This window comes from Herpailurus yagouaroundi, unplaced genomic scaffold (genome assembly GCF_014898765.1).
Source record: "Herpailurus yagouaroundi ecotype Mexico unplaced genomic scaffold, PumYag 160, whole genome shotgun sequence".
NCBI lineage: Eukaryota > Metazoa > Chordata > Mammalia > Carnivora > Felidae > Herpailurus > Herpailurus yagouaroundi.
The window spans coordinates 36,416,420-36,439,866 of record NW_024412401.1 but is presented as its reverse complement, the minus strand read 5'-3'; the positions used below and the strand labels follow the sequence as shown (position 1 = coordinate 36,439,866).

The 23,447-nt window shown below is 36.7% G+C and overlaps 1 protein-coding gene and 1 non-coding gene across 4 annotated transcripts in view; one reads left to right on the top strand and one right to left on the bottom strand.

Annotated features, from left to right (window-relative positions):
• Nucleotides 1-23,447, bottom strand: part of KIAA1958 (KIAA1958 ortholog) — a 170,675-nt gene that overhangs the window by 43,633 nt on the left and 103,595 nt on the right. Inside the window, exon 3 of one of the 3 annotated variants that reach the window (XM_040481972.1) lies at nt 4,952-5,035. The exons of the other annotated variants lie outside the window; for them this stretch is intronic. Within the exon in view, the coding sequence (XP_040337906.1) occupies nt 4,952-5,035 (84 nt within the window). The remainder of the gene's footprint in view (nt 1-4,951; nt 5,036-23,447) is intronic. 3 annotated transcript variants of the gene reach the window in all.
• Nucleotides 20,034-20,140, top strand: LOC121035191 (U6 spliceosomal RNA). Its single transcript, XR_005792779.1, has one exon. It is a non-coding gene; the product is annotated as a U6 spliceosomal RNA (small nuclear RNA).

Below are 23,447 nucleotides of genomic sequence, written 5' to 3'. Positions count from 1 at the left end.
AAAAAGAGTTATCGGCAGAGACTTTTTTGGTGAGCTCTCAAAAATGAAATGAAACTTTTATTACAGTATCTTTTATAAATTCTTTGAGGGTAGGGACTATTTTACACATCTTTGTACCCCTCCCAGTGTCTGGACAATAGGTGTTCAAATATCTGTTGATATGGCTGTAAATTCTCTCTCAGTGAAAGTTATTTGATGTCATGACATCTTAAAAGCTAAGCCATATGACTGAGACCAATTAATGTGATGAAAGTTTCAGCTAACAATGATCTAAATGAAAAACCAAAGAGACCTGATCTACTCTAGAAAATTTTCAGACTATTGTTTACTGCTCTGGGAAGTGATTTAACACAGGGGAAAGTGAATTGACATAGGGAAAATTTAACACAGGGAAAAGATCTAGAAAAATATTTTAAGTAGCTGGCGTATTACAAACCATATTCAGACCACCCCTACTAACTAGGAGAATAAATGGAATTTTAAGAATAAGCTCTGTTGGATTAACATCCTGAATTTGTCTAACCTTTTCAGATATTATGGTTTTAAAAACAATTGCTACCATCCAAGGTTTTCAACAGTCACTCACATGAATATAGAAGAAAGACTGAATTTTGCAGCTATCTCCCCTCAAATGCTGACAGATGGGCTTGACACTTTTGTTGTAGACAGTGCAAAACTTTCAGAGTCATGTGAGGAGCACTGGAGAATTCCTTACGTGACATTACACTGACTTAAAAATGTAAACCTTGCAAATATGGTTTTATGGTTTTTGTATGAATCACAGGATTGACTGGAAAGGCAGCACATTCAGTTGTAGTGAACACCTGCTGGACTGCTGAATTTTCACGAAAGCACATGAATGATATTTTGGCATGTACCAGTGCCACAGTATGAACATAACTTCTTTTAAGTTAAAGTAACAAATAATGAAAATGGCATCTGGCAATAGCATGTCTTCAGTATTGTTTATATAAAAACACAAAATTTAGAGGTAGTTGCAGATAATTTTTCATAATTTCATTAATGCAAAGAGGTACTATAATTCAGCTAAACTTCTACCAAGCCATTCTTCAGAAAAGCTTTCTAAATCTAAATGTCACAATGTTCCTATTTGGTTTGAGTTATCAAAGCAAAATAAAAATAAATAAAAAAGTAATTTACATTCTCAATTTGTGTTCTTCTGAATGAAAATGCAATAGAATGAAATAGGAGAGATTTTCATTGTAGTGCCTTAATCAACACAAATAGGAATGCAAAATTCCCTAATTCTGCTTTCTCAGTACATCCTCGCTGCCCTTCTTCCTCATGACAAACTTACTTTGCTGTCAAAAACATATTAAGAATTTTTAAAAGTATGTCAATGCAAAAATAAAATGCACACATTTTAAGTGTTTCACAAAAACTTTTTTTTTTTTTTTTTAAACGAGAGGTAACCCATTAAGAACAGCCTTATTGGCACCTAGGTGGCTTAGTTGGTTAAGCTTCTGACTTTGGCTCAGGTCATGATCTTGCAGTTCTTGAGTTCAAGCCCCAGGTCAGGGTCTGTGCTGACAGCTTAGAGCCTGGAGCCTGTTTCAGATTCTTTGTCTCCCTCTCAATCTGCCCCTCCCCCGCTCATACTCTCTCTCTCTCAAAAATAAACATTAAAAAAAACATTTTTAAGAGTTCTTTTATAGTAGGCTGTCCTGTGCACTTACAAACAAGGTTATAGAATAAGGAAAGTTTTGTAAAGGGAACTGGGAGAAAGAGGCCCTGTGGCTCAAAATGAACAGAAGAGGGGGCACCAGGGGACACAGTGTGCCATCATGAAAGGTCACTCAGCATTCCTTCTAATCAGATAGCCTTGAGAGATGGGAAAACACTGTGTCCCCATTTCTGGCTCAAATCACTGGAAACTGACTCTGAGTTGGAACTAAGGAAGATAAACAGAAAAAACTCAAGTCAGAAGACAGTACCATTTCCTTAACAATAACTGATTTGTCTTGATCTCAACATAAAATGAAGATAACTAAGCTTTTCAAGGATTGAAAGGATGAAAGATGTGTACAGAAATAAATATGTATGTATTGAAATGTCTAAAGAAATATTTACTAAAATATTAACAGTGGTTATTTGGGCCAGCAGATTTATGAGTGTTTGTGCTCTTTATGCTTACCTAAATTTTCTAATTTTCACACAGTTAGTAACTATTATATAAATGATGCATGTAAGTCACTTGACACAGAGCTGCCATACACACTAGTTAAAAAATGGTGGCTGCCATCATTAATACAAAAAAAAAAAAATAAAGCAAGATATCTTCCACCCTTTCTTACTTCTGGATGCCTCTCTATGGAGGAAAAGTCACGAAATGAAGTTGATTCCACCACAAAAAGTCCACAGAAGACTTTCTACTCGTGAACCAAAGGAAAGGTCACCATATAGAGGAATGAGTCTTTATGTGTTTATGACTTGGTGTTGAAAAAAGCTACCAAGCCATGGGAAACCTCAGCTTTTGTGATGATTTAGGAAGGCATATAAAAATGAAACCTGAACTCGTTGGACAATAAGTTAACACATAAAATACCACCTACCCTTCTAGCTAATGTGAATTAAGAGGTTGCCTTAAAGAACAAATACTTCCCAACAGAATCCAACAAAGCAATTAAGATTCAGATTTTCTATGTGTTAATGATTATACAGGACAGGAACCAAGCTCAACTTCATTGTCACCCTAATGTCTAAATTTATATTGTTATTGAAGGATCTTAACTAAAAATACACCACAGGCTTTAAGACTTGAAAATAAAGACCTTGGGAAAACCACCACAAAGAGTTGTTTAACCAAAATTATTATTATTATAATTGCAGGGTATCACAGATAAATTTATATTTACTAGAAACTGCACATTTTCAAGAATGCTTTGAATTCAGCTAAATCCTTTAACAAAATGTTATTACCCAAAATGAGTGTCAATATTCTTTTGATCTCAACTACAGAGTTAAGTAATCTCCTAGGGAAAAGAGACTGAAGTTTAATGCTTATAAATAAATAATTCAGGGGGTTTGGGCTTTGAAGAGTAGTCCTCTTTTGTTGTCCTGACTAGCGCTTCCAGATTTTTAATAAGACTCTCCCATTCTCTACCTTCTCTTTGTTTGATATACAGTCTAATGCTTGGGAACATTTTGAAAGCTTTGGTAGTTTTGTAAATCTGAAAATCACACTTCATTTAAACTGATTTCTTAGGGAACAAAAAAAATCTATCCAGGTTCAAGCACAACAGTAAAGAGCTGTTAACAGTCTTTTTTGCCACAATATTGGACTTTGCATATTATTTAAAAATTATATATCTTTCAAAAAGAATGGCACCTTTATTGCCCTCAAAAGAAAAGATGTTACCTAAACATCTAGATTTTCAGACATTACAAAAAAGAGGCACAGGAGCTAAAATTCTAATTCAGCTAAAAAAAATATGTAAATAATTTGTAGAGCTTATGTCAACACTCTCATATTCTGGATCTGACTGAATATAATTCTGTGTAAGCAGCAGAGCTAGTATTGTTTCCTTCTGATTAATATAAAATTTTAAAACTTAAAAAAATAAAGCCATTTATTAACTAGACTCAAAATGAGAGGTGGGGTGGGAAGGAAAAGCAGGCGTTGAGGACACACGTGTCTAGGACGACTTTCAGTTACTTTTCTGACAGTTTTTTAAAAAACGGAATTCCTTCTCTACTTTGTATTGCCTGAGAACCACTATGGTTTTGTAACGGCTATAACAGTAATTACATTTAATCACCCACAAGTACATTTGTGTTAAGCCTATAAATACTATGTTAGCAATACTAAACTATCTCCATTGGCTTATTTGTAAAAAGAAAAATATATTATATATTTATATTTTTATAAAGTTAACACTGAGGGCCGAGGAAAGGAAACGAGAAGCAGTGTATAACCACAGTTTCTCTGGACACAGTAACCAAGCTGGGGTCTTGCTCAGGACACCTGGTCAAGCAGTGTCTGAGGAAGAGTCATAAGAGGCAGAGACGATGAAATTGCCACTGTTGGAGTGCCCGGCCACTGACTGTGCGGCCTGCTGGCTCAGATTGTTACAGATAAGCACCAGCTGGTTGCTCTGGGCCTCAGACAAGGTGCTGCAGCTCTGATACACGCTGAAATTGGTCTTCCTGCCGGGGATGTTGCCCTTCTCACACATGGTCTTCACCATCTTGGCCAGCTTGTTCTTGCCCAGGGCTTGGCAGTTATACCAATGCAGAGCTGCCAAGTTCACCACTGGCTTGATGGACAGGTAGAAAGGAGCATCCTCGTAGCGCATGGCAGGAGGTCGCCGCTGGGCATACTCCTTATAGTCCTGTACGGGGCAGGTCTGTGGGGCATGCTGGGTGGCATACACACGAGAGTCCGTCCCCCCTCTCTTGGTTTTGGCATTCAGATCACCAGTGTCTTGACCCATCCACTCTAAGTACTCCAGCCCTGTTTCTGTTACCCGCAGCCGGATATCACCCCACTTCAAGGTAGATCCATGGAATCCTGTGCAGTGCCCAAAAGCTTTTGTGTTGTTGAGCCACACAAGGTTGAGAAGACCCTCAGGATTATAACGGCTCAGCAGTCCTCTTTTCCGCAGAATGAGCTCATCAGCAAAGGTGAGCTTCATGGACTTGTGTGGCTTATTTCCTTTTCCTTTGCAGCGGAGTTCAATCTGCTTCTGTTTCAGGGCCTCTTGGGAACGCTTGAATTCCTTATCCCTCGTAATACTATAGCCATACCTGTGTTCTTTTAGGTACCGTTCAAGTCCACACTGGTAATTGGCCAAGCTGTTGGGTTCATACTCAGACCCATCCTTCTGCCTGGCATCCACAAAGAAAGAGGCCAGGTAGGCATCCAACTCCTTGCAAGGGATGACATAAATCTCTCTTGTTTCAGAAGGATACTTGGAGATGAGGAACTCGCGGAAATTGCGGAGCGCAGTCTGCGTGCTCCGGATGGTTTTCTCATTCTGCTCCCTGCTGAGCTCAGCTGCTCTTTCATCCTGGTCTGCAACAAATTGGGGAGGGGAGGGATAGAGAGGGTGTTGATGAGTTCAGACAATGCACTTTCTACTCTGAAATAAAGTTTCCTCTTATAATGAAAAGGGAAAGAAGGAATCCATTTTATAGAGATCACTTACAAATGTTATTTACATACCTGCTGCATTATAATAGCCAACTTCAGTTTCACAAATGATGTACTAGACAAGGGTATGGCCCATTACAATCAAAATGAGCTTCTTGTGTCACTGGCACATAAGCTTTGTGCATGAAAGTTTGTGGGAGGAGTGAGTTTAGAAACAGCCTTTGTTTTAGGAAGAATGCAAGGGAAAAAATGTGCTATTCATCCTACTGCAGTGTGCAAGGGCCCCATTAAAGCTGACACACTCATTTTGAATCACTTCATTTGTGAAACCAGAGGTTGTACTGGTTCCATTTTATTGAATTAACTAAATATTCAAATTTGTTATTTAGCACATCACTAGAGATCTATATTTAAAAGTTACCAAACAGATGATTTGCAGTAGTTAATTCAACACTTTATGGCAATTTAGGTTAACACAATTTATAAATATTCTGTGTGTAATTGCAGGGCTATTTGTAAGAAGTGGTAACATATTCGGTATTTTGTAAAGTAATGAGGATAGAGGCGCCTGAGTGATTCAGTTGGTTAAGTGTCTGACTTTGGCTCAGGTCATGATCTCACGGCTCATGGGTTTGAGTCCTGCATCGGGGCTCTGTGCTAATGACTCAGAGCCTGGAGCCTGCTTCAGATTCGGTGTCTCCCTCTCTCTCTCTGCCCCTCCCCTGCTCGTGTTCGTTCTCTTCCTCTCAAAAATAAACATCAAAAAAAATTTTTTTAAATAAATAAAAAAGTAACGAGGATAAAACTTCTGAAGTGTAACAGGACAACGAATTTTGAATTAGGTTACTACAATCCAGATGTAAGGAAAGGGATGTATCTCTTGGACAAATCATTTTATTTATGATTTATACTCTTCCACCAGGAACTAGAATTGCTTCTTCTCATTATGGATCATCCACGGTTAAGTGATGTTGCTCTAGAGTACCAGTTCTCACACTTGAGTGTGCTTCAGGATTGCTCAGGATGCTTGATCAATAGCAGATTCCCAGCTGGCAGGAATCCATGCCCAGGAGGAGGTTTGAGAGAAACTCCCCTGAGAAACAAAGTTCTAGTGTTTATGTGTTATGATGGAAACCCTATTCTATTTTTTACTCAATTTTTTTTTTATTAAGTTCAGTGATATCATCTAAATGGTTTCCTTTCAGTAGTATGTAATTTAAATTTGGACTCAATAGTAACAATAAAAATGTTTTGTCAAAAATCACTATGTCAGACATGGGTGTAACTCAAAAAGAGAAATTCTAAAAATGAAACCACACAATAGAAAACTTGGCTATCCTATTGATTGTTGAGAGGCAAGCATCAAGCTTAGTTTAAAACAACATAAAAATGTAATTTCTGATTTTACAGTATAAAGGTAAAATATTTTGTTTATCCTGTTTATCTTATTTAGGAAAATTTTAGTTTGTAAGGTTGCTCATTGGAAGTCTTTGTAAATAACCACATACAATAATAAGAATTCTAATAAACTGAATTTTATTCAGAAAATACACTTTTTGTATTACTATACACATTTATGAATAAGTATGTTATTTTAAAATGACATTCTAATGTGTAATTACCAAAATCCTCATAACTTTATAAAACAAAATGAACTAAAATTCACTAGACTACCTAATTAGATATTTTTATAGGCATGTTTTTGAAGGATCATATTTCTAAAATTCAATATACAAAAGTGTATTTTATACTTCGTTAGACTTGACTTTTGATTATGCTATTTTCTTGCAGTTAAAACTGTTTATATATCACCAATAAAGATGTGTATCTTTCCCTCAAAAAGATGGAAGGCACACTTTGCATGTAACCTTTTACCATGCTGGCTGGCTTCCCTGGCTGTTTACATGTAAAGCCAAAGGGGCCAGCACAGCTGTTCATTCTGGCTAATTGTTTAAATATCCATCACAGTGGTCTTCAAACCTCAGAGACTTTCTAAGAAATAAACAGTCATGGACAACTTTAGGGAAAAAATTTCTAGTTTCTCAAGTTTCACACAGAATGTTTTATAAAACTTACTTGTCTGAGATGAAGACTGAGTTTGCAAATGTTGCCATCCCCAATCTCATATGGTACATATTCTGGGGGTGCAAAAGACTTTGAGGAGGCAAACAAAACTTATACATTGATGATTAAACCCATAGCATGTCTTGTCCTTTGTTCTTATACATATTCTTATATAGGTGAAATTTGCCATCGGAAAGAGGGTATTTGGGCCTGAACTGGGGTGAATTTAGGACTTCTGAAGGGGTTATAGGTTAGCAAGGTTGATTCTTTTCACTGGAAATGGACTATTCTGCAGGACTACCAGGATGTTCAAGATAGAAGCTTAAAACTCTATTCAGTTCTTTCAGATTCAGCATGCTTTTGTTCATAAGATGCTCAGTAACTATTTCATACACATGAAACATTATTTGTAGTTACAGTCAATCCTCATCTTCATTTCATAAAATATTCAACATTTTCTCCCTCTTTTTTATAAAAATAAACTGTTGAAAACCTTTGGGTGTCCATTTAAATGGATAGTTTTTTCAAAGTTCTTTTGAGGGGTATGTGAGTAAAAGAGTTAAAGTAAGCCTTCCTCCTCTTTCTACTTGGCCTCAATCTTTAGTTGAGAGCCATTACACATCTACAGGGAAAAAAAAAAAAGAAACTAAAAACTCCTTTCTTAATAGCCTGAAATGCACCACAAAAGGAGGGGGAAGAGTAGAGAAACCCTTATTCATTTTGCACAAATAGGGGGAAGTAAATGGCCTTAAAGTCAAGTAATAGTTTTTCAGCTAATTATACAATCAAAAAAGACCAGAAAAGATTGATAATAAAATATAAAACTGTTACTTTTATCTCTAGTTTTAGAAAAACTTCTGATCCAATTCTTTTTAAAAACTTTTTATTAGGTATAACATACATACAATAAAGTATACTAGTCATTAAGTGCATGCAATTAATTTTCACAAATTGAATCCAGTATCCGGATCAAGAAAAAGAACACCACCAGCATCCCAGAGGTCTTTCTCATGTCCCCTTCTTCCAGTTACTCCCTCTCATCAAAAATAACAGCTATTCTGATGAAACAGAATACAACTGTCTGGTCTATTATTGTAACTAATATGAATGGAATCTTAAGAGGATGAACTCTTTTGTATCTGGCTTCTTTTGTTCAGCATTGTGAGTTTCATCCATATTGTTTTGTAGTTGTAGATAATTTACCCTCATTGCTGTGGGTACATTACACACATTCCATTGTGTGACTATATCACAATTTTTGTTTCCACTCTATCAGGCATTTGGGTAGTTTTCAGTTTGGGGCTATTTCCAATGAAATTTTTATGAACATTGTATGAAATGATCATGTCAGGTGTTTACTTAGAAGTGGAATTACTGGGCCAAAGGAAATCATAGGTTCAGCTTTAATAGATACTGACAAACAATTTTCCAGAGTGGTTGTACCAATTTACTTTCACAAACTTGAGTATGTGAGAGTTCAGGTTGCTCCGTATCTTCGGCAACAACTAAGTAGTCTTTCTTTATTTAAGCCATTCTGCTGGGTGTGGGTGGTACTGCACTGTAGTCTTAATTTTCATTTCCCTGATGACTAATAAAGTCGAACACCTCTTTATAGGTTTATTGGCCATCTGAATATTCTCTTTGTGGAATGCCTGTTCAAGTCATTTTTCTGTTGCCCTTTTGTCTGCCCTTTTCTTACTGTTTGCAAGAGGTTTTAACAAATTTTGAGTCTTTATCAGATACACATAATGCAAATATCTTCTTCCCAATCTGTGGCTTGCCTTTTCACTTTCCTAATGGTGTTTTTAATGAGTAAGAGTTTCGAATCCTAATATAGCTCAGTTATCAATTTTTTCTTTTATGGTACATGTTTTTTGCATCTTATTTAAAAAAATCGTGCTTATTCCAAAGTAATGGAAGATCTATTTCTTCCGAGGACTTTAGTTTTACTTTTCACATTTCGATCTGCCATCCACTAAACAGCCACCTGTACATTCTAGATAAAAATTAAGATTAATTTTTTTCAATATGGACCATGATTCATTTGATTTTAGTATTAGTAAATTTTGACCAGGCAATACAATAGGTACAGTACCTAAAAGTTACATATGGGTATAGAGTGAAAGTAAGTCACCCTTCCATCCCATCTCCTTGTTTCCCTCTGCATGGCAACCAGTATTACCAATCTATTGGGTATAATTTTTGAGATTTTTTCTATGCACAAACACTTATTTTTTGTCTTTCAAGTAGGGGGGTGGAATATACTCTACATCCTATTCTATACTCTGCTTTTTACCATTATGGTGTATTAAAGATAGCTCCATACCACTGCATACATATTTGCCCCAATCTAATAGCTGTAAAGTTCTTCTATGGATACACCATAATACATTTATCTAATCTCCTAATTCTCTATTGATGGACATTTGAATTATTTCTATCCTTTTGCTATTACAAACAATGCTACAATGGGTATCCTTGTATACATGACATTCCCCATATATGAGTACATACACAGAATTAATTTCCAAAGTGGAAATGCTATATTGCTATTGCCCTATATGTATATATGTTGTATCAATTTATACTTCCATAAGGTATAAGAATGATGGTTTAATCACACCTTCCTAGATATAATGTATTATCAAACTTCTTAATCTTTGCTTATTTAATTGGTAAAATATATTAAGGTTTTATTTTGCATTTCTTTTATGATAAATAAGACTGAATATTTCTTTCAAATACTTATTAGCCCCTTATATTTTTTCATTTTCTTTCTGTGGATTTTTTTTGGCCTCTGCCCATTTTCTTTTTTTATACTGACTTACAGGAGCTACAGATACATTTAGGACTTTTCATTTATATTTAGTCTTTTTTTATATTTAGTCTTAATATTTATTATATTATTTACTTAACATTATCATTATTATATTTAGCTCTTTGTGTTACATATAATGATGTGTATGTGGATAAATATATACTTTTTTTTTAGTTCGCCTTTGCATTTGTGACTATTACACACTTATGGTATTGGTATTGAACTTACCTCTGTTAAATGTTTTTTATATTTTGTGGTATACTTAGAGATGTTTTCCCCACTATGAAGCCATAAAACAGTTCTCTTATGTTTTCTTCTAAAACATTTTTATTTCATTTTCCATTTTCATTTTATTTCATTAAAATTTCATTTTTACTCCTTAAATATTTAATTGCCTGAATTTATTTTGGTGTAAAAAGTAGGCGCCAACTTGGTATTTTTCTAGATAGTCATCCTACTGTTAATAATAGCGGTGATAGTGGCTCATTATTCACAAAACTGGACCTTTAAAACTTTTTTTTTTTTTTTGCAGCAAATTCCTGTATTTGTTGTAGGACGTCACTATTTATTAGAAGTCTATCATGTCTTTTAAACTATTGAAGTATTTTTATTAGAATTAGTTTGGTTGGTTAGTGACTTGATTACAAAGTTGCATAGGCTTTGAATAGTCTCTCCCAAAAGTGGTCATTTAAAAAAAATTTTTTTTATGTTTATTTATTTTTGAAGGAGAGATAGGCAGAGCACGAGTGGGGGAAGAGCAGAGAGAGCGGGAGACACAGAATCCAAAGCTGAGCTGTCAACACAGAGCCCGAAGTGGAGGTTGAACCCACAAACTGTGAGATCATGACCAGAGCCGAAGTCGGATGCTCAACCCACTGAGCCACCCAGGAGCCCCAAGCTCTGTCATTTTTTAGTGTGCCATTTGCAAAATGATTTTTAGAAATGCATATATTCTTTGATGACAATAACACCTGCATAAGATATCGTTGGGTTTTGGTTTGTGATCCACTTTTAGAGTCAACACTGAGTTTATCTCATTTCTTTGTTTTAATATTAGTTGTATTTATTTTGCATACTACACATTAATGTATAGACTTTTTCCCAGTTTTATTGAGAAATAATTGACACATATCACTGTGTAAGTTTATACATTACAGCATGTTTTGAATTACATATATTGTGAAATGATTATCACAATAGGTTTAGTTAAAATCCATCACCTCATATGGATACAATAAAAAGAAAAGAAATTTCTCCTCATGGTGAGAACTTTTAGGATCTACTAATTTTCTCATTTCTATTTGTTTCATTTAATCTTAGTTCTTGTGATCATAATATATGCCAGGATCTGTTTTGACTATTGTATCAGGGCTCTTGCTCAGCTCCTCTTTTTCTTGGCTGAACCGTCTTCCTTGTGTTGGCTTCATCCACAAGCAGGATAACAACAGCCAGAGGTGGAAAAGTGACTGTCTATTCCAGTCATCTCCTTTTAGGAGTAAAGAAAACCTCTTCCAGTTTATGTTCTCTTGTTAATTTTTCTAGTGGTTATCATTATTTTGATAACTCTGCATATCACAAATCCTCTATTTTTATACAACATATATTGATACCCCACTACAAGCAATGTCAAAATTAATATGCCATATACTTACATTTCTTCCTCCAACTAATCATTTTCAATTTTATTATTTTTCTTGGTCCTTATAATTGTTAGCTTTTATTCTACCGTTTAGTTTAGTTCTTCTAGTGTTACCTTTATACCTTCAATCTGAATACCCTACTACCTGAATTGGTAGCTTTAAGTAATATCTTTTGAATCTTCGTTTATACTATTTCCCACATTCTCTCTCCTGTGCCCTCCCAACTTTTGAAAAATTATACACTTCTACATTGTTGTGGCTTATGATACTTACTCTAAGTATTTATAAAATAATTGATACAATTGTTTTTAATAATAATTTCTACATTTTGTTCTCAATTTTGCAATTAAATATACAGAATCAATGCTTACCACCAGTGTTTTGCCAGTCTCCTTCAGTTAGTTAAAGTTTGTCCTCTAACAGCTTAATCAGAAAGTATTTATGAAAACGATATTTTCCTGAGGTCTTGAATTTTTTAGTATGTCTTTAAGCTTTTATTGTCTTTATAACTGAACAACATGAACAACAGTTTGACTAGGTACAAGACTCTCCACTCATACTCCCCGCCCTCCCACACACCCTGGACAATAGCAGCATTGCTCAAGTATTGTGTAGAATTCAATGCTAGCATAGAAAAGTCAATGGTCAGCATAGTCTTTCTCCCTTATAGGTCTCTTGATTGCTTTTTTGGGCAGGGGTCTGCCCAAATAATATCTAAATGATTATTTCTTTATCTGTGAAGGGCAGTAAGGTTACTAGGCTATATCTCAGTGCTGATCATTGTACACCCATCTTTTTTCTGGTACACAGTGTGCCCTTTCAAGCCATAAATTCAAGTATATCTCCACTGCCTTATCACACTGGCAGACCACCTCCCACAAAGATGGCAAGTGTATTTGTGTTTCTTGACTCAGTCCTGCCTCCTCTGCTATTCTCTGGTGTCAAACAGGGCCCAGGGAAGCTCTCAAGACCAACCCAAACACCCCCATACCAGTTCTTCAAAAGTGACTGTTAATTTTACTGCTCAGCATGTATCATCCTAGGTGGAAAACAGTTCTCACACCTCCATCTGAGATCTACAGTCACGTGTCTCGTGGTGTCATGTTCAAATCCCCAACAGATCACTGCATCTGGCAGTCTTTCTTTGTATACTGTGGTTCTAGCAGAAGACTTATAGTTTAATTTAAGAGAATGTTTGTTTCTGTTTCTTATTTTGAAGTTATTTTAAAAGGAAGCTGGAATTCAGATCCAGTTCTTTACATATGAATGAGATTGCTGCAACTTTTAGTCCCTAACCTGGTGCCTAGCACTTAACAGGGATCCCATAAATGTTCACTGAATGCATTCTCATCACATGAAATCTACTCCATGAAGAAGAGTTACATTCCTGAAGATTTTGTCATTCATCAAAAACTCAGTAGCCAAATTTTATTAAATTTTGTTTGAATGTGGTAAAAAATAGAACTTGGATTCTAAATAGTTCTATTTTTTATCTAATACTAATGATAAACAAAATTGTTTTCAACACAAATGAAGATTCTGTAAAGATCACTTCCAATTTTCATAAGTGTTCATATCATTCAGCAGGCAAGCTGAATGAGTCATTGTTACTGATGGAAAAAAAAGCATGCATTGAGATGAGCAAAATGGTCTTATTATATATAGGAAGTTGTGATTAAATAGCAAACTTTAAAAATCATTATTTAAAAATTTAAAAACCCCAAAGGCCTAGAAAACGGAATGAAGACAAGGTAGCAGCCAAAAACATAGAAGTACAAATTATTGTTTTCTAAGCAGATCAGGTATTTAACAATTAGAGATACAGTTTTGCAGACGGTGAATGAGTAGGCATCAGAATCATGTTCCCTACGGCTCCCATGAACCTAATGTACCTAAAAGCCACAAATCGTTATATGTGCCCAGAGCTAAAACGTAGCTTTGGCTCTGTTCCCACAAACCTGCTCTTCTATCTAATCAGTGCCTCCACCACTCACTTACCATTTGCCCAAGCTTGAAATCTGAGCACCAGCCTTGACACTGCTCTCCCTTTCTTCTACAGCTAATCCATCAATCCCTGCTGAACCACCTCACTCATTCAAGCACACTTAATGAGTGGCTGAAACATGTTAGGAATTAAGTAGGCTCATTCTACAGGGATGAGTATAATGGTGACAGTCCCTACTTTTGTGGAATTTACCACAGAGTGAGTGAAAACAGATAATAACACAAATAAGGTAACTTTAGACAAACCAACACAAATACTATGAAGAAAAATAACAGAGTATTGTAAGAAAGAATAAATGACCAACTTAAGGATGGATGTTCCAGGAAGGACTCTCTAAGAAGACTTTTTAGTTGAGACCTAAAAATGAGAAGCCAGTTACATAAACTATAGAAGGAGGAAGAGCAGAGGGAACAGCACTTGAGAAGTTCCTGCAATGGAAATTAAGTTTGAGAAACTGAAAGACTCTCAGTGTGCCTGGAGCAATAAAAAGGGAGAGTGATACTAGGAGAGGTCTGAAAGCCCATGGGGGTCAGATCACACCAGGCCTTGTAGGTCTTATTAATGACTTTGTTTCTGTCTTAAGAAAACTAGTTGGTCAGAAAACTACATGGTCAGGTTTGCACTGCCCTCTTATGATACAAAACTATCTATAGGTTTGCAGACCTATCTCTTCTCATGCAAAGAACTCTACCTTGTATAACTAGGGCTGAGTTCACATTTGAATGACCTGGTGCAAAACACTCCCAGACAGTGAAATGATGCCTAAACTACCTCTGTGGAAGGTCAGAGCCAGAAAAAACAAGAGGAATATCCAAGTCAACCATCACCTCACCTTTCCCCCTCACTCTACCCCTCAAAAAGAAAGAAAGGTATTAAGAGTTTGTAAAAACTGTGGGACAGAGATTTGAGCTAATCTTACTGAGATCTTAAAGGACCAAGAGACACCAGGTGACAAATGGATTATGCTTCCATTATCCTGCCCTATTATTTTATTCCATCTTACTCACACCTCTCTGTTAGGTTGTGACCTCCTTGAGGAGAAAGGAATGCTGAGCACAGAAAAAAAATTTTTTTTCTTTAAAGATTTTAAGTAATCTCTACACCCAATGTGGGGTTCGAACCTACAAACCCAAGGTCAAGTGTTGCACGCTCCACTGACTGAGTCAGCAAGGCACCCGACTCTTAGTAAAATTTTTAAGCAATGGTTTTTCTATACTTATTTATATAGTCTTTATGCCCCATTAATTACATTATTTTTCATGTATTTATCATCTCTGAATCCTGAATACCCAGCATATGTTCCAGCACTCCAGAGCTACCCAAAGTATGAAGACTGAATGAATAAATATAAGAACTATCAAAATTTTTAAATTTATTTTAAAGATCTCATTTTTAAGTAATCTCCACACACATCATGGGGCTCGAACTCACAACCCCGAGATTAAGAGTCACATGCTCCATTGACTGAGCCAGCCAGATGCCCAAAAGAATTTTAAACCTACGTATCCTACACATATATTTTTCTTTTCTTTTATCTTTTTGAGAGAGAGACAGGGCACAAGTGAGAGAGGGACAGGGAGAGAGAGAGAAGCGGGGCTTGTGCTCACTCAGAAGTGGGGCTTGAGCTCATCCGATGTGGGTCTTGAGCTCATGAACCATGAGATCACGACCTGAGCGGAAGTCAGATGCTTAACGGCTGAGACACCCAGGAGCCCCCTACACATATATTTCTAATGACTGAATGTTTCAAGCTTTGACTGGAGGATGGTAGGAAAGGGAGAACTTCTGGACATGGGTGGCTTTCAGAAATGCATTTTTAAAATGTCTGCTTTTCCTCCATACCTTTAATTTATATAAGTTCCCTTCTACCCATACTGTACCCTGCTGGGCTACTGTATTAGGGATCTTTGCTGTCACTAGTACGCAAGTAGTTTTTGTTTTTAAGTAGGCTTTGGTTTTAAGTAGGGAGAGTGAATAAACTCTTCAGGTAGAAGGTATGGGTGACCTTCGTTCTTTGAATGAATGTGGTCCCTTACTTCTTGCCTGTACCATACACAACTGCCATCTAACACTTATCACTTAACCTCACTCGAAGCTTTTCAAAAGGAGAAGCCGTACTATAAAACCTAGTACAGTGAAATGGGCCCTCTATAAATGTAGCCAAGAGATGGAAAAGTTTTAGGTTACTGTCTTCCAAGAGATCTGTGACCTGGAACGGGGCCCGAGAGAGAGCCTCAGCAGTGGCACAGGAACTCCTACAAAGAAACTGAGTAAAGTTTTTATATACACAGCCTTTCTGTACTTATTTACATAGTCTTCATGCCCCATTAATCCAATTATTTCCTCCCTTGTTAGGAGATGGCATGGAAAAACACATAATTAGTGCAGTATCTTGTGTTCTCATTTAATTTGAGGAGATTTATGTTCAATTTAAATTCAGATCCATTTCCTTCTATTGCTGTAGCATTCAATTTAACAAAAAAGAAGCTTAGCTATCACATTCTTTCTGTGTTTTTTTTTTTTTTTTAATTTTTTTTCCCAACGTTTATTTATTTTTGGGACAGAGAGAGACAGAGCATGAACGGGCGAGGGGCAGAGAGAGAGGGAGACACAGAATCGGAAACAGGCTCCAGGCTCTGAGCCATCAGCCCAGAGCCCGACGCGGGGCTCGAACTCACGGACCGCGAGATCGTGACCTGGCTGAAGTCGGACGCTTAACCGACTGTGCCACCCAGGCGCCCCTTTGTGATTTTATTAAAGCGATACATCTGAAGCAATAAGAAACATTTCTTGATATTTAACTTATTATTTTCATTTGAATATTTTATCTTTTCATTTGATAGAGAAATGATGTTCAAATTCTTTTTATAAACCAGTGAATGATAAGTCTACAAGCTTATTAAATAAGAATGTATTTTTAAGTTTGAAAAATAAAAAAGTAAAAAGAAATCTGGCGAGTAGATTTATATTTATGAGACTACAGTTGGGATTAATATAAATCTACATTTGTGAGTACCCCCCTCCCCCCTCCCTAGCATTTCAAGAAGTCCTGAGGTGGTAGAGTCAAAGTCAAGTCCCTGATGGTTATGTAGATTATATCATAGCTAGAAGAGATGACTAACACACGTAAAATTAATTAAAATGACCATACAGGGCACAGTGCGATTAGGCACTGTGTTTATGGCATGGCCTCCCGGTCCTATAGGAACTCAGAAACAAAAGAGAAGTCAAATAGAGCTTAAGATATGTTGTAGCTCTGTTCCATGGGGGAAAGGGTACCATTTGGTTAAGAAGAACAGGAGGGTAGAGCACTGTAGGAAGAAACTGCATATGCAAAGGGAATGATATGAGAGGGAGTCTGGCTTCTGATCATAAGGACAGTAAAACACTGATCCTGGTCTGAAGGTGGGAGAAGGGTTAGAGTGGGGAATATAAAGCTTAAACAGTGGGAGAGCCACATGAAGTGCTTTATATAGTAATTATAAATATATACACCAGGAGAGGAAACAATATGCTAAGTGCAAAGAACCTCCAAATGCCAAACATTTGAAGAAACTGCCTTTTAAAAATAAATCAACAACCCATTTCTCTACTTCTGACATTCTTTATTCCCCTTGTGCTCTTATTTTCTTCTGTACACCTGTCACCATCTGACATACCACATATTTACTTGATACCTTGTTTAGCATCTGTCTGTCTCCAGTGGGCTGTGAGCTCTGTAAGAGCTGGGACTTTGCTACTTTACTCACAGGATCTGGAAAAGCACTTAAGAAGTAGTAGCATTCAATAAACATTTTTTGACTGAATTAACACCAAAGCTAAAAGGAAAGTTACTGAGATAACAGTATGTGTAATTATACAATCTACTTTAGACCAACACTACTGACTGCATTTAAGAACAAAAGTCAATGGTATAAAATTAAATTTGGGGGCTCACAATCAGAATCTCATAGTCACCTTATCCTTCATTAAGCCTCTTCAGAGAGTCTGTTGTGGTCAAGGCAGGTGGTATGATCATCTGCAATAACTATACGAAATGGCTCATTACAAGGACACTGGAAGCTTTTCCCAGGGCTAGTCCCTTTGGATAAAAGGACCTATCACATAAGGAGGGACTGGCTGGCTCAGTCAGTAAAGCATCTCACTCTTGATCTCAGGGTCTCGGGGTCAAGCCCACTTTGGGCATAGAGCTCACTAAAAAACAAACAAACAAACAAACAAACAAACAAACAAACAAGACCTATCACACAAATTGCTACAAGACAATATCTTTATATTACCATCAGGATAAGAAAAAAAATAATACTTTAACAGAAGTCCATATGAGAATTAACATGTCCATAAAATCAAGATAACTCCCTCCCCCTAGTCCTGACCCTCACTTTAAAAGAGATTATACTGACATGATGATGTTTGCTTTAGGTACTTACTTCTACATATGTATTCCTTTGAAAGAAATTAAATTTTCTTAGAATTCTTTCATATGCTCAAGGAAAATAATCTTGGTATTAAAATGTAAAAGTGCCCTAGTTGGTAAATAGGAAATAGGCCAACTTTATTTGTCAAAGGGTTACAAAAATCATATTTGCCAACATTCATATTTCATGTTTGAAAACAGCAATAGCTCCTAACTCCTGTAATTTATTTAAAAAAAGAATACTGTGGGGTACCTGGATGGCTCAGTCAGTTAAACAGCCAACTTTGGCTCAGGTCATGATCTCATGGTTCGTGAGTTTGAGCCTCGCATTGGGCTCTGTGCTGACAGCTCAGAGCTTGGAGCCTACTTCGGATTCTTTGTCTCCCTCTCTCTCTGCCTTCCTCTGCTCATGCTCGCTCTCTCTCTCTCTCTCTCTAAAAATAAATAAACATTAAAAACATAAAAATAAAAAAAGGAATAGTGAGCTATATTTACTTTAAAAGTGGAAAAAAGGGGCACCTGGCTGGCTCAGCCAGTGGAACACATGACTCTTGATCTCAGGGTTGTGAGTTTGAGCCCCACACTGGTTGTAAAGATTACTTAAAAATAAAATCTTCAAAAAAAAAAAAGGTGGAAAATAAATTGAGATAACCTAATAACTACCATAAAATGTATTAAAAGTTACTGTCTTCTTTCTCCTTTGATTTTTATGCTTTCTCCTAGAACCTTCAAACACAGGCTATTTTGTAGGATTGTTAACATCACTAGTTGAAGCCAGACTTGTATGTTATTATAGCTATCTGACCAACAAACTATTTTAAAGCTCAGTTAATCTTTTCCAATAGTGAGAGTAAAACACATTTCTTACATACATATTCAAAAGCTTGATAATTTAGAATAACAGTATGAGTCAGTTTGGTATGATTTTGATAGTATTTTTCACTGAAGCAGAAATCACTTAAACACTGGTCATCTGTTCATTTCTCTCAGTTGTACGTTATGTGACTCTAGAGCTTCTGGAAAATTTTCTCCTTAAAAAAATTTAGAAATAAAATACATTACAGAAATACCAGCACTTATTAAGCAAGTACAGGCAAAAAAAGAAAGAAAGAAGGGGGAAAAAAACCCACCTTTTTTTCATGCATATTCACTGTTGTCTCTCTCTTTATGAATTAAATCAGGCTAAGGAAATGTGTGCATTGGATGATGGAGTAAGATATTGTACACGTAAAGGAGACCAGGCACTGACCTTGCAAATCCTCCCAACAAGGAATTAAATGAATGGCTCATAGCATGTAGGAGTCTACATTTTTAACAAGTCCTCAGATGATTTAATTTAGGTGTGGTCCAACAGGCCATGCTTTGAGAAACAGCGCCTCCTCTCCATCTTCCCCTAAAAGGCCTAGAATATCTTCCTTCAAGTGAACCTCAGCCTAAGCCTGGCTTCAATTGCAGCACTTGCCTCCCTGCTAGGACAGCAGATTTTCTGATCTGAAAATTTTTATTTCCCTGGCAAAACAGTGGCTTCTTAAATAAATAATAAATGCTTAAGTGATTTCTGCTTCTGTGAAAAATACTACCAAAAATCATTATAGATAACTAGTATTATTACTTGACAAAATAATGAAGGAGTTAAAGAATTATTTCCCCCTGAAATCCACTGGATACAAACTTCGTCTTTTGTAACTTTTGTGAAATTATTAAATTCAACACTGTTTCCCTAATTGCCAAAAATAATGTTTCAAATCTAATCTTATTTGGTCCCTTTCAAGGCACTTGATATGGGCAGTGTAGCAACTCATTTATGGCTGCAGCACTGCCAGTAAGAATGGCTGGGTTTGAGTCCCAGCTCTACTGCTAACCAGCTACGTGAACTCGTGTTAGTCTTTTAACTTGAGTTTCAGTTTCGACAACTGTAAAATGGGTGTAGTAACTGTACCTATCTCTTAAGAGTTGTATTAAAATTATTTGACTAAGTGCTCGCTTTGGCAGCACATATACTAAAATTGGAACGTTACAGAGAAGATTAGCATGGCCCCTGCGCAAGGATGACACGCAAATTCGTGAAGCGTTCCATATTTTTTAAAACAATTACTCATAAACACAAGCAACCTTATTGATAAGAATGTGGTAATTGCAGGGGACTTTAACACCCCACTTACAGAAATGGATAGATCATCTAGACACACGGTCAGTAAAGAAACAAGTGCCCTGAATGAGACATTGGATCAGATGGACTTGACAGATATATTTAGAACTCTGCATCCCAGAGCAACAGAATATACTTTCTTCTCGAGTGCACATGGAACATTCTCCAAGATAGATCATATACTGGGTCACAAAACAGCCCTTCATAAGTTTACAAGAATTGAAATCATACCATGCATACTTTCAGACCACAATGCTATGAAGCTTGAAATCAACCACAGAAAAAAGTCTGGAAAACCTCCAAAAGCATGGAGGTTAAAGAACACCCTACTAACGAATGAGTGGGTCAACCAGGCAATTAGAGAAGAAATTAAAAAATATATGGAAACAAACGAAAATGAAAATACAACAATCCAAACGCTTTGGGACGCAGCGAAGGCAGTCCTGAGAGGAAAATACATTGCAATCCAGGCCTATCTCAAGAAACAAGAAAAATCCCAAATACAAAATCTCACAGCACACCTAAAGGAAATAGAAGCAGAACAGCAAAGGCAGCCTAAACCCAGCAGAAGAAGAGAAATAATAAAGATCAGAGCAGAAATAAACAATATAGAATCTAAAAAAACTGTAGAGCAGATCAACGAAACCAAGAGTTGGTTTTTTGAAAAAATAAACAAAATTGACAAACCTCTAGCCAGGCTTCTCAAAAAGAAAAGGGAGATGACCCAAATAGATAAAATCATGAATGAAAATGGAATTATTACAACCAATCCCTCAGAGATACAAACAATTATCAGGGAATACTATGAAAAATTATATGCCAACAAATTGGACAACCTGGAAGAAATGGACAAATTCCTGAACACCCACACTCTTCCAAAACTCAATCAGGAGGAAACAGAAAGCTTGAACAGACCCATAACCAGCGAAGAAATTGAATCGGTTATCAAAAATCTCCCAACAAATAAGAGTCCAGGACCAGATGGCTTCCCAGGGGAGTTCTACCAGACGTTTAAAGCAGAGATAATACCTATCCTTCTCAAGCTATTCCAAGAAATAGAAAGGAAAGGAAAACTTCCAGACTCATTCTATGAAGCCAGTATTACTTTGATTCCTAAACCAGACAGAGACCCAGTAAAAAAAGAGAACTACAGGCCAATATCCCTGATGAATATGGATGCCAAAATTCTCAATAAGATACTAGCAAATCGAATTCAACGGCATATAAAAAGAATTATTCACCATGATCAAGTGGGATTCATTCCTGGGATGCAGGGCTGGTTCAACATTCGCAAATCAATCAACGTGATACATCACATTAACAAAAAAAAAGAGAAAAACCATATGATCCTGTCAATCGATGCAGAAAAGGCCTTTGACAAAATCCAGCACCCTTTCTTAATAAAAACCCTTAAGAAAGTCGGGATAGAAGGAACATACTTAAAGATCATAAAAGCCATTTATGAAAAGCCCACAGCTAACATCATCCTCAACGGGGAAAAACTGAGAGCTTTTTCCCTGAGATCAGGAACACGACAGGGATGCCCACTCTCACCGCTGTTGTTTAACATAGTGCTGGAAATTCTAGCATCAGCAATCAGACAACAAAAGGAAATCAAAGGCATCAAAATTGGCAAAGATGAAGTCAAGCTTTCGCTTTTTGCAGATGACATGATATTATACATGGAAAATCCGATAGACTCCACCAAAAGTCTGCTAGAACTGATACATGAATTCAGCAAAGTTGCAGGATACAAAATCAATGTACAGAAATCAGTTGCATTCTTATACACTAACAATGAAGTAACAGAAAGACAAATAAGGAAACTGATCCCATTCACAATTGCACCAAGAAGCATAAAATACCTAGGAATAAATCTAACCAAAGATGTAAAGGATCTGTATGCTGAAAACTATAGAAAGCTTATGAAGGTAATTGAAGAAGATTTAAAGAAATGGAAAGACATTCCCTGCTCATGGATTGGAAGAATAAATATTGTCAAAATGTCAATACTACCCAAAGCTATCTACACATTCAATGCAATCCCAATCAAAATTGCACCAGCATTCTTCTCGAAACTAGAACAAGCAATCCTAAAATTCATATGGAACCACAAAAGGCCCCGAATAGCCAAAGTAATTTTGAAGAAGACCAAAGCAGGAGGCATCACAATCCCAGACTTTAGCCTCTACTACAAAGCTGTCATCATCAAGACAGCATGGTATTGGCACAAAAACAGACACATAGACCAATGGAATAGAATAGAAACCCCAGAACTAGACCCACAAACGTATGGCCAACTCATCTTTGACAAAGCAGGAAAGAACATCCAATGGAAAAAAGACAGTCTCTTTAACAAATGGTGCTGGGAGAACTGGACAGCAACATGCAGAAGGTTGAAACTAGACCACTTTCTCACACCATTCACAAAAATAAACTCAAAATGGATCAAGGACCTGAATGTGAGACAGGAAACCATCAAAACCTTAGAGGAGAAAGCAGGAAAAGACCTCTCTGACCTCAGCCGTAGCAATCTCTTACTCGACACATCCCCAAAGGCAAGGGAATTAAAAGCAAAAGTGAATTACTGGGACCTTATGAAGATAAAAAGCTTCTGCACAGCAAAGGAAACAACCAACAAAACTAAAAGGCAACCAACGGAATGGGAAAAGATATTTGCAAATGACATATCAGACAAAGGGCTAGTATCCAAAATCTATAAAGAGCTCACCAAACTCCACACCCGAAAAGCAAATAACCCAGTGAAGAAATGGGCAGAAAACATGAATAGACACTTCTCTAAAGAAGACATCCGGATGGCCAACAGGCACATGAAAAGATGTTCAGCGTCGCTCCTTATCAGGGAAATACAAATCAAAACCACACTCAGGGATCACCTCACGCCAGTCAGAGTGGCCAAAATGAACAAATCAGGAGACTATAGATGCTGGACAGGATGTGGAGAAACGGGAACCCTCTTGCACTGTTGGTGGGAATGCAAATTGGTGCAGCCGCTCTGGAAAGCAGTGTGGAGGTTCCTCAGAAAATTAAAAATAGACCTACCCTATGACCCAGCAATAGCACTGCTAGGAATTTATCCAAGGGATACAGGAGTACTGATGCATAGGGGCACTTGTACCCCAATGTTCATAGCAGCACTCTCAACAATAGCCAAATTATGGAAAGAGCCTAAATGTCCATCAACTGATGAATGGATAAAGAAATTGTGGTTTATATACAC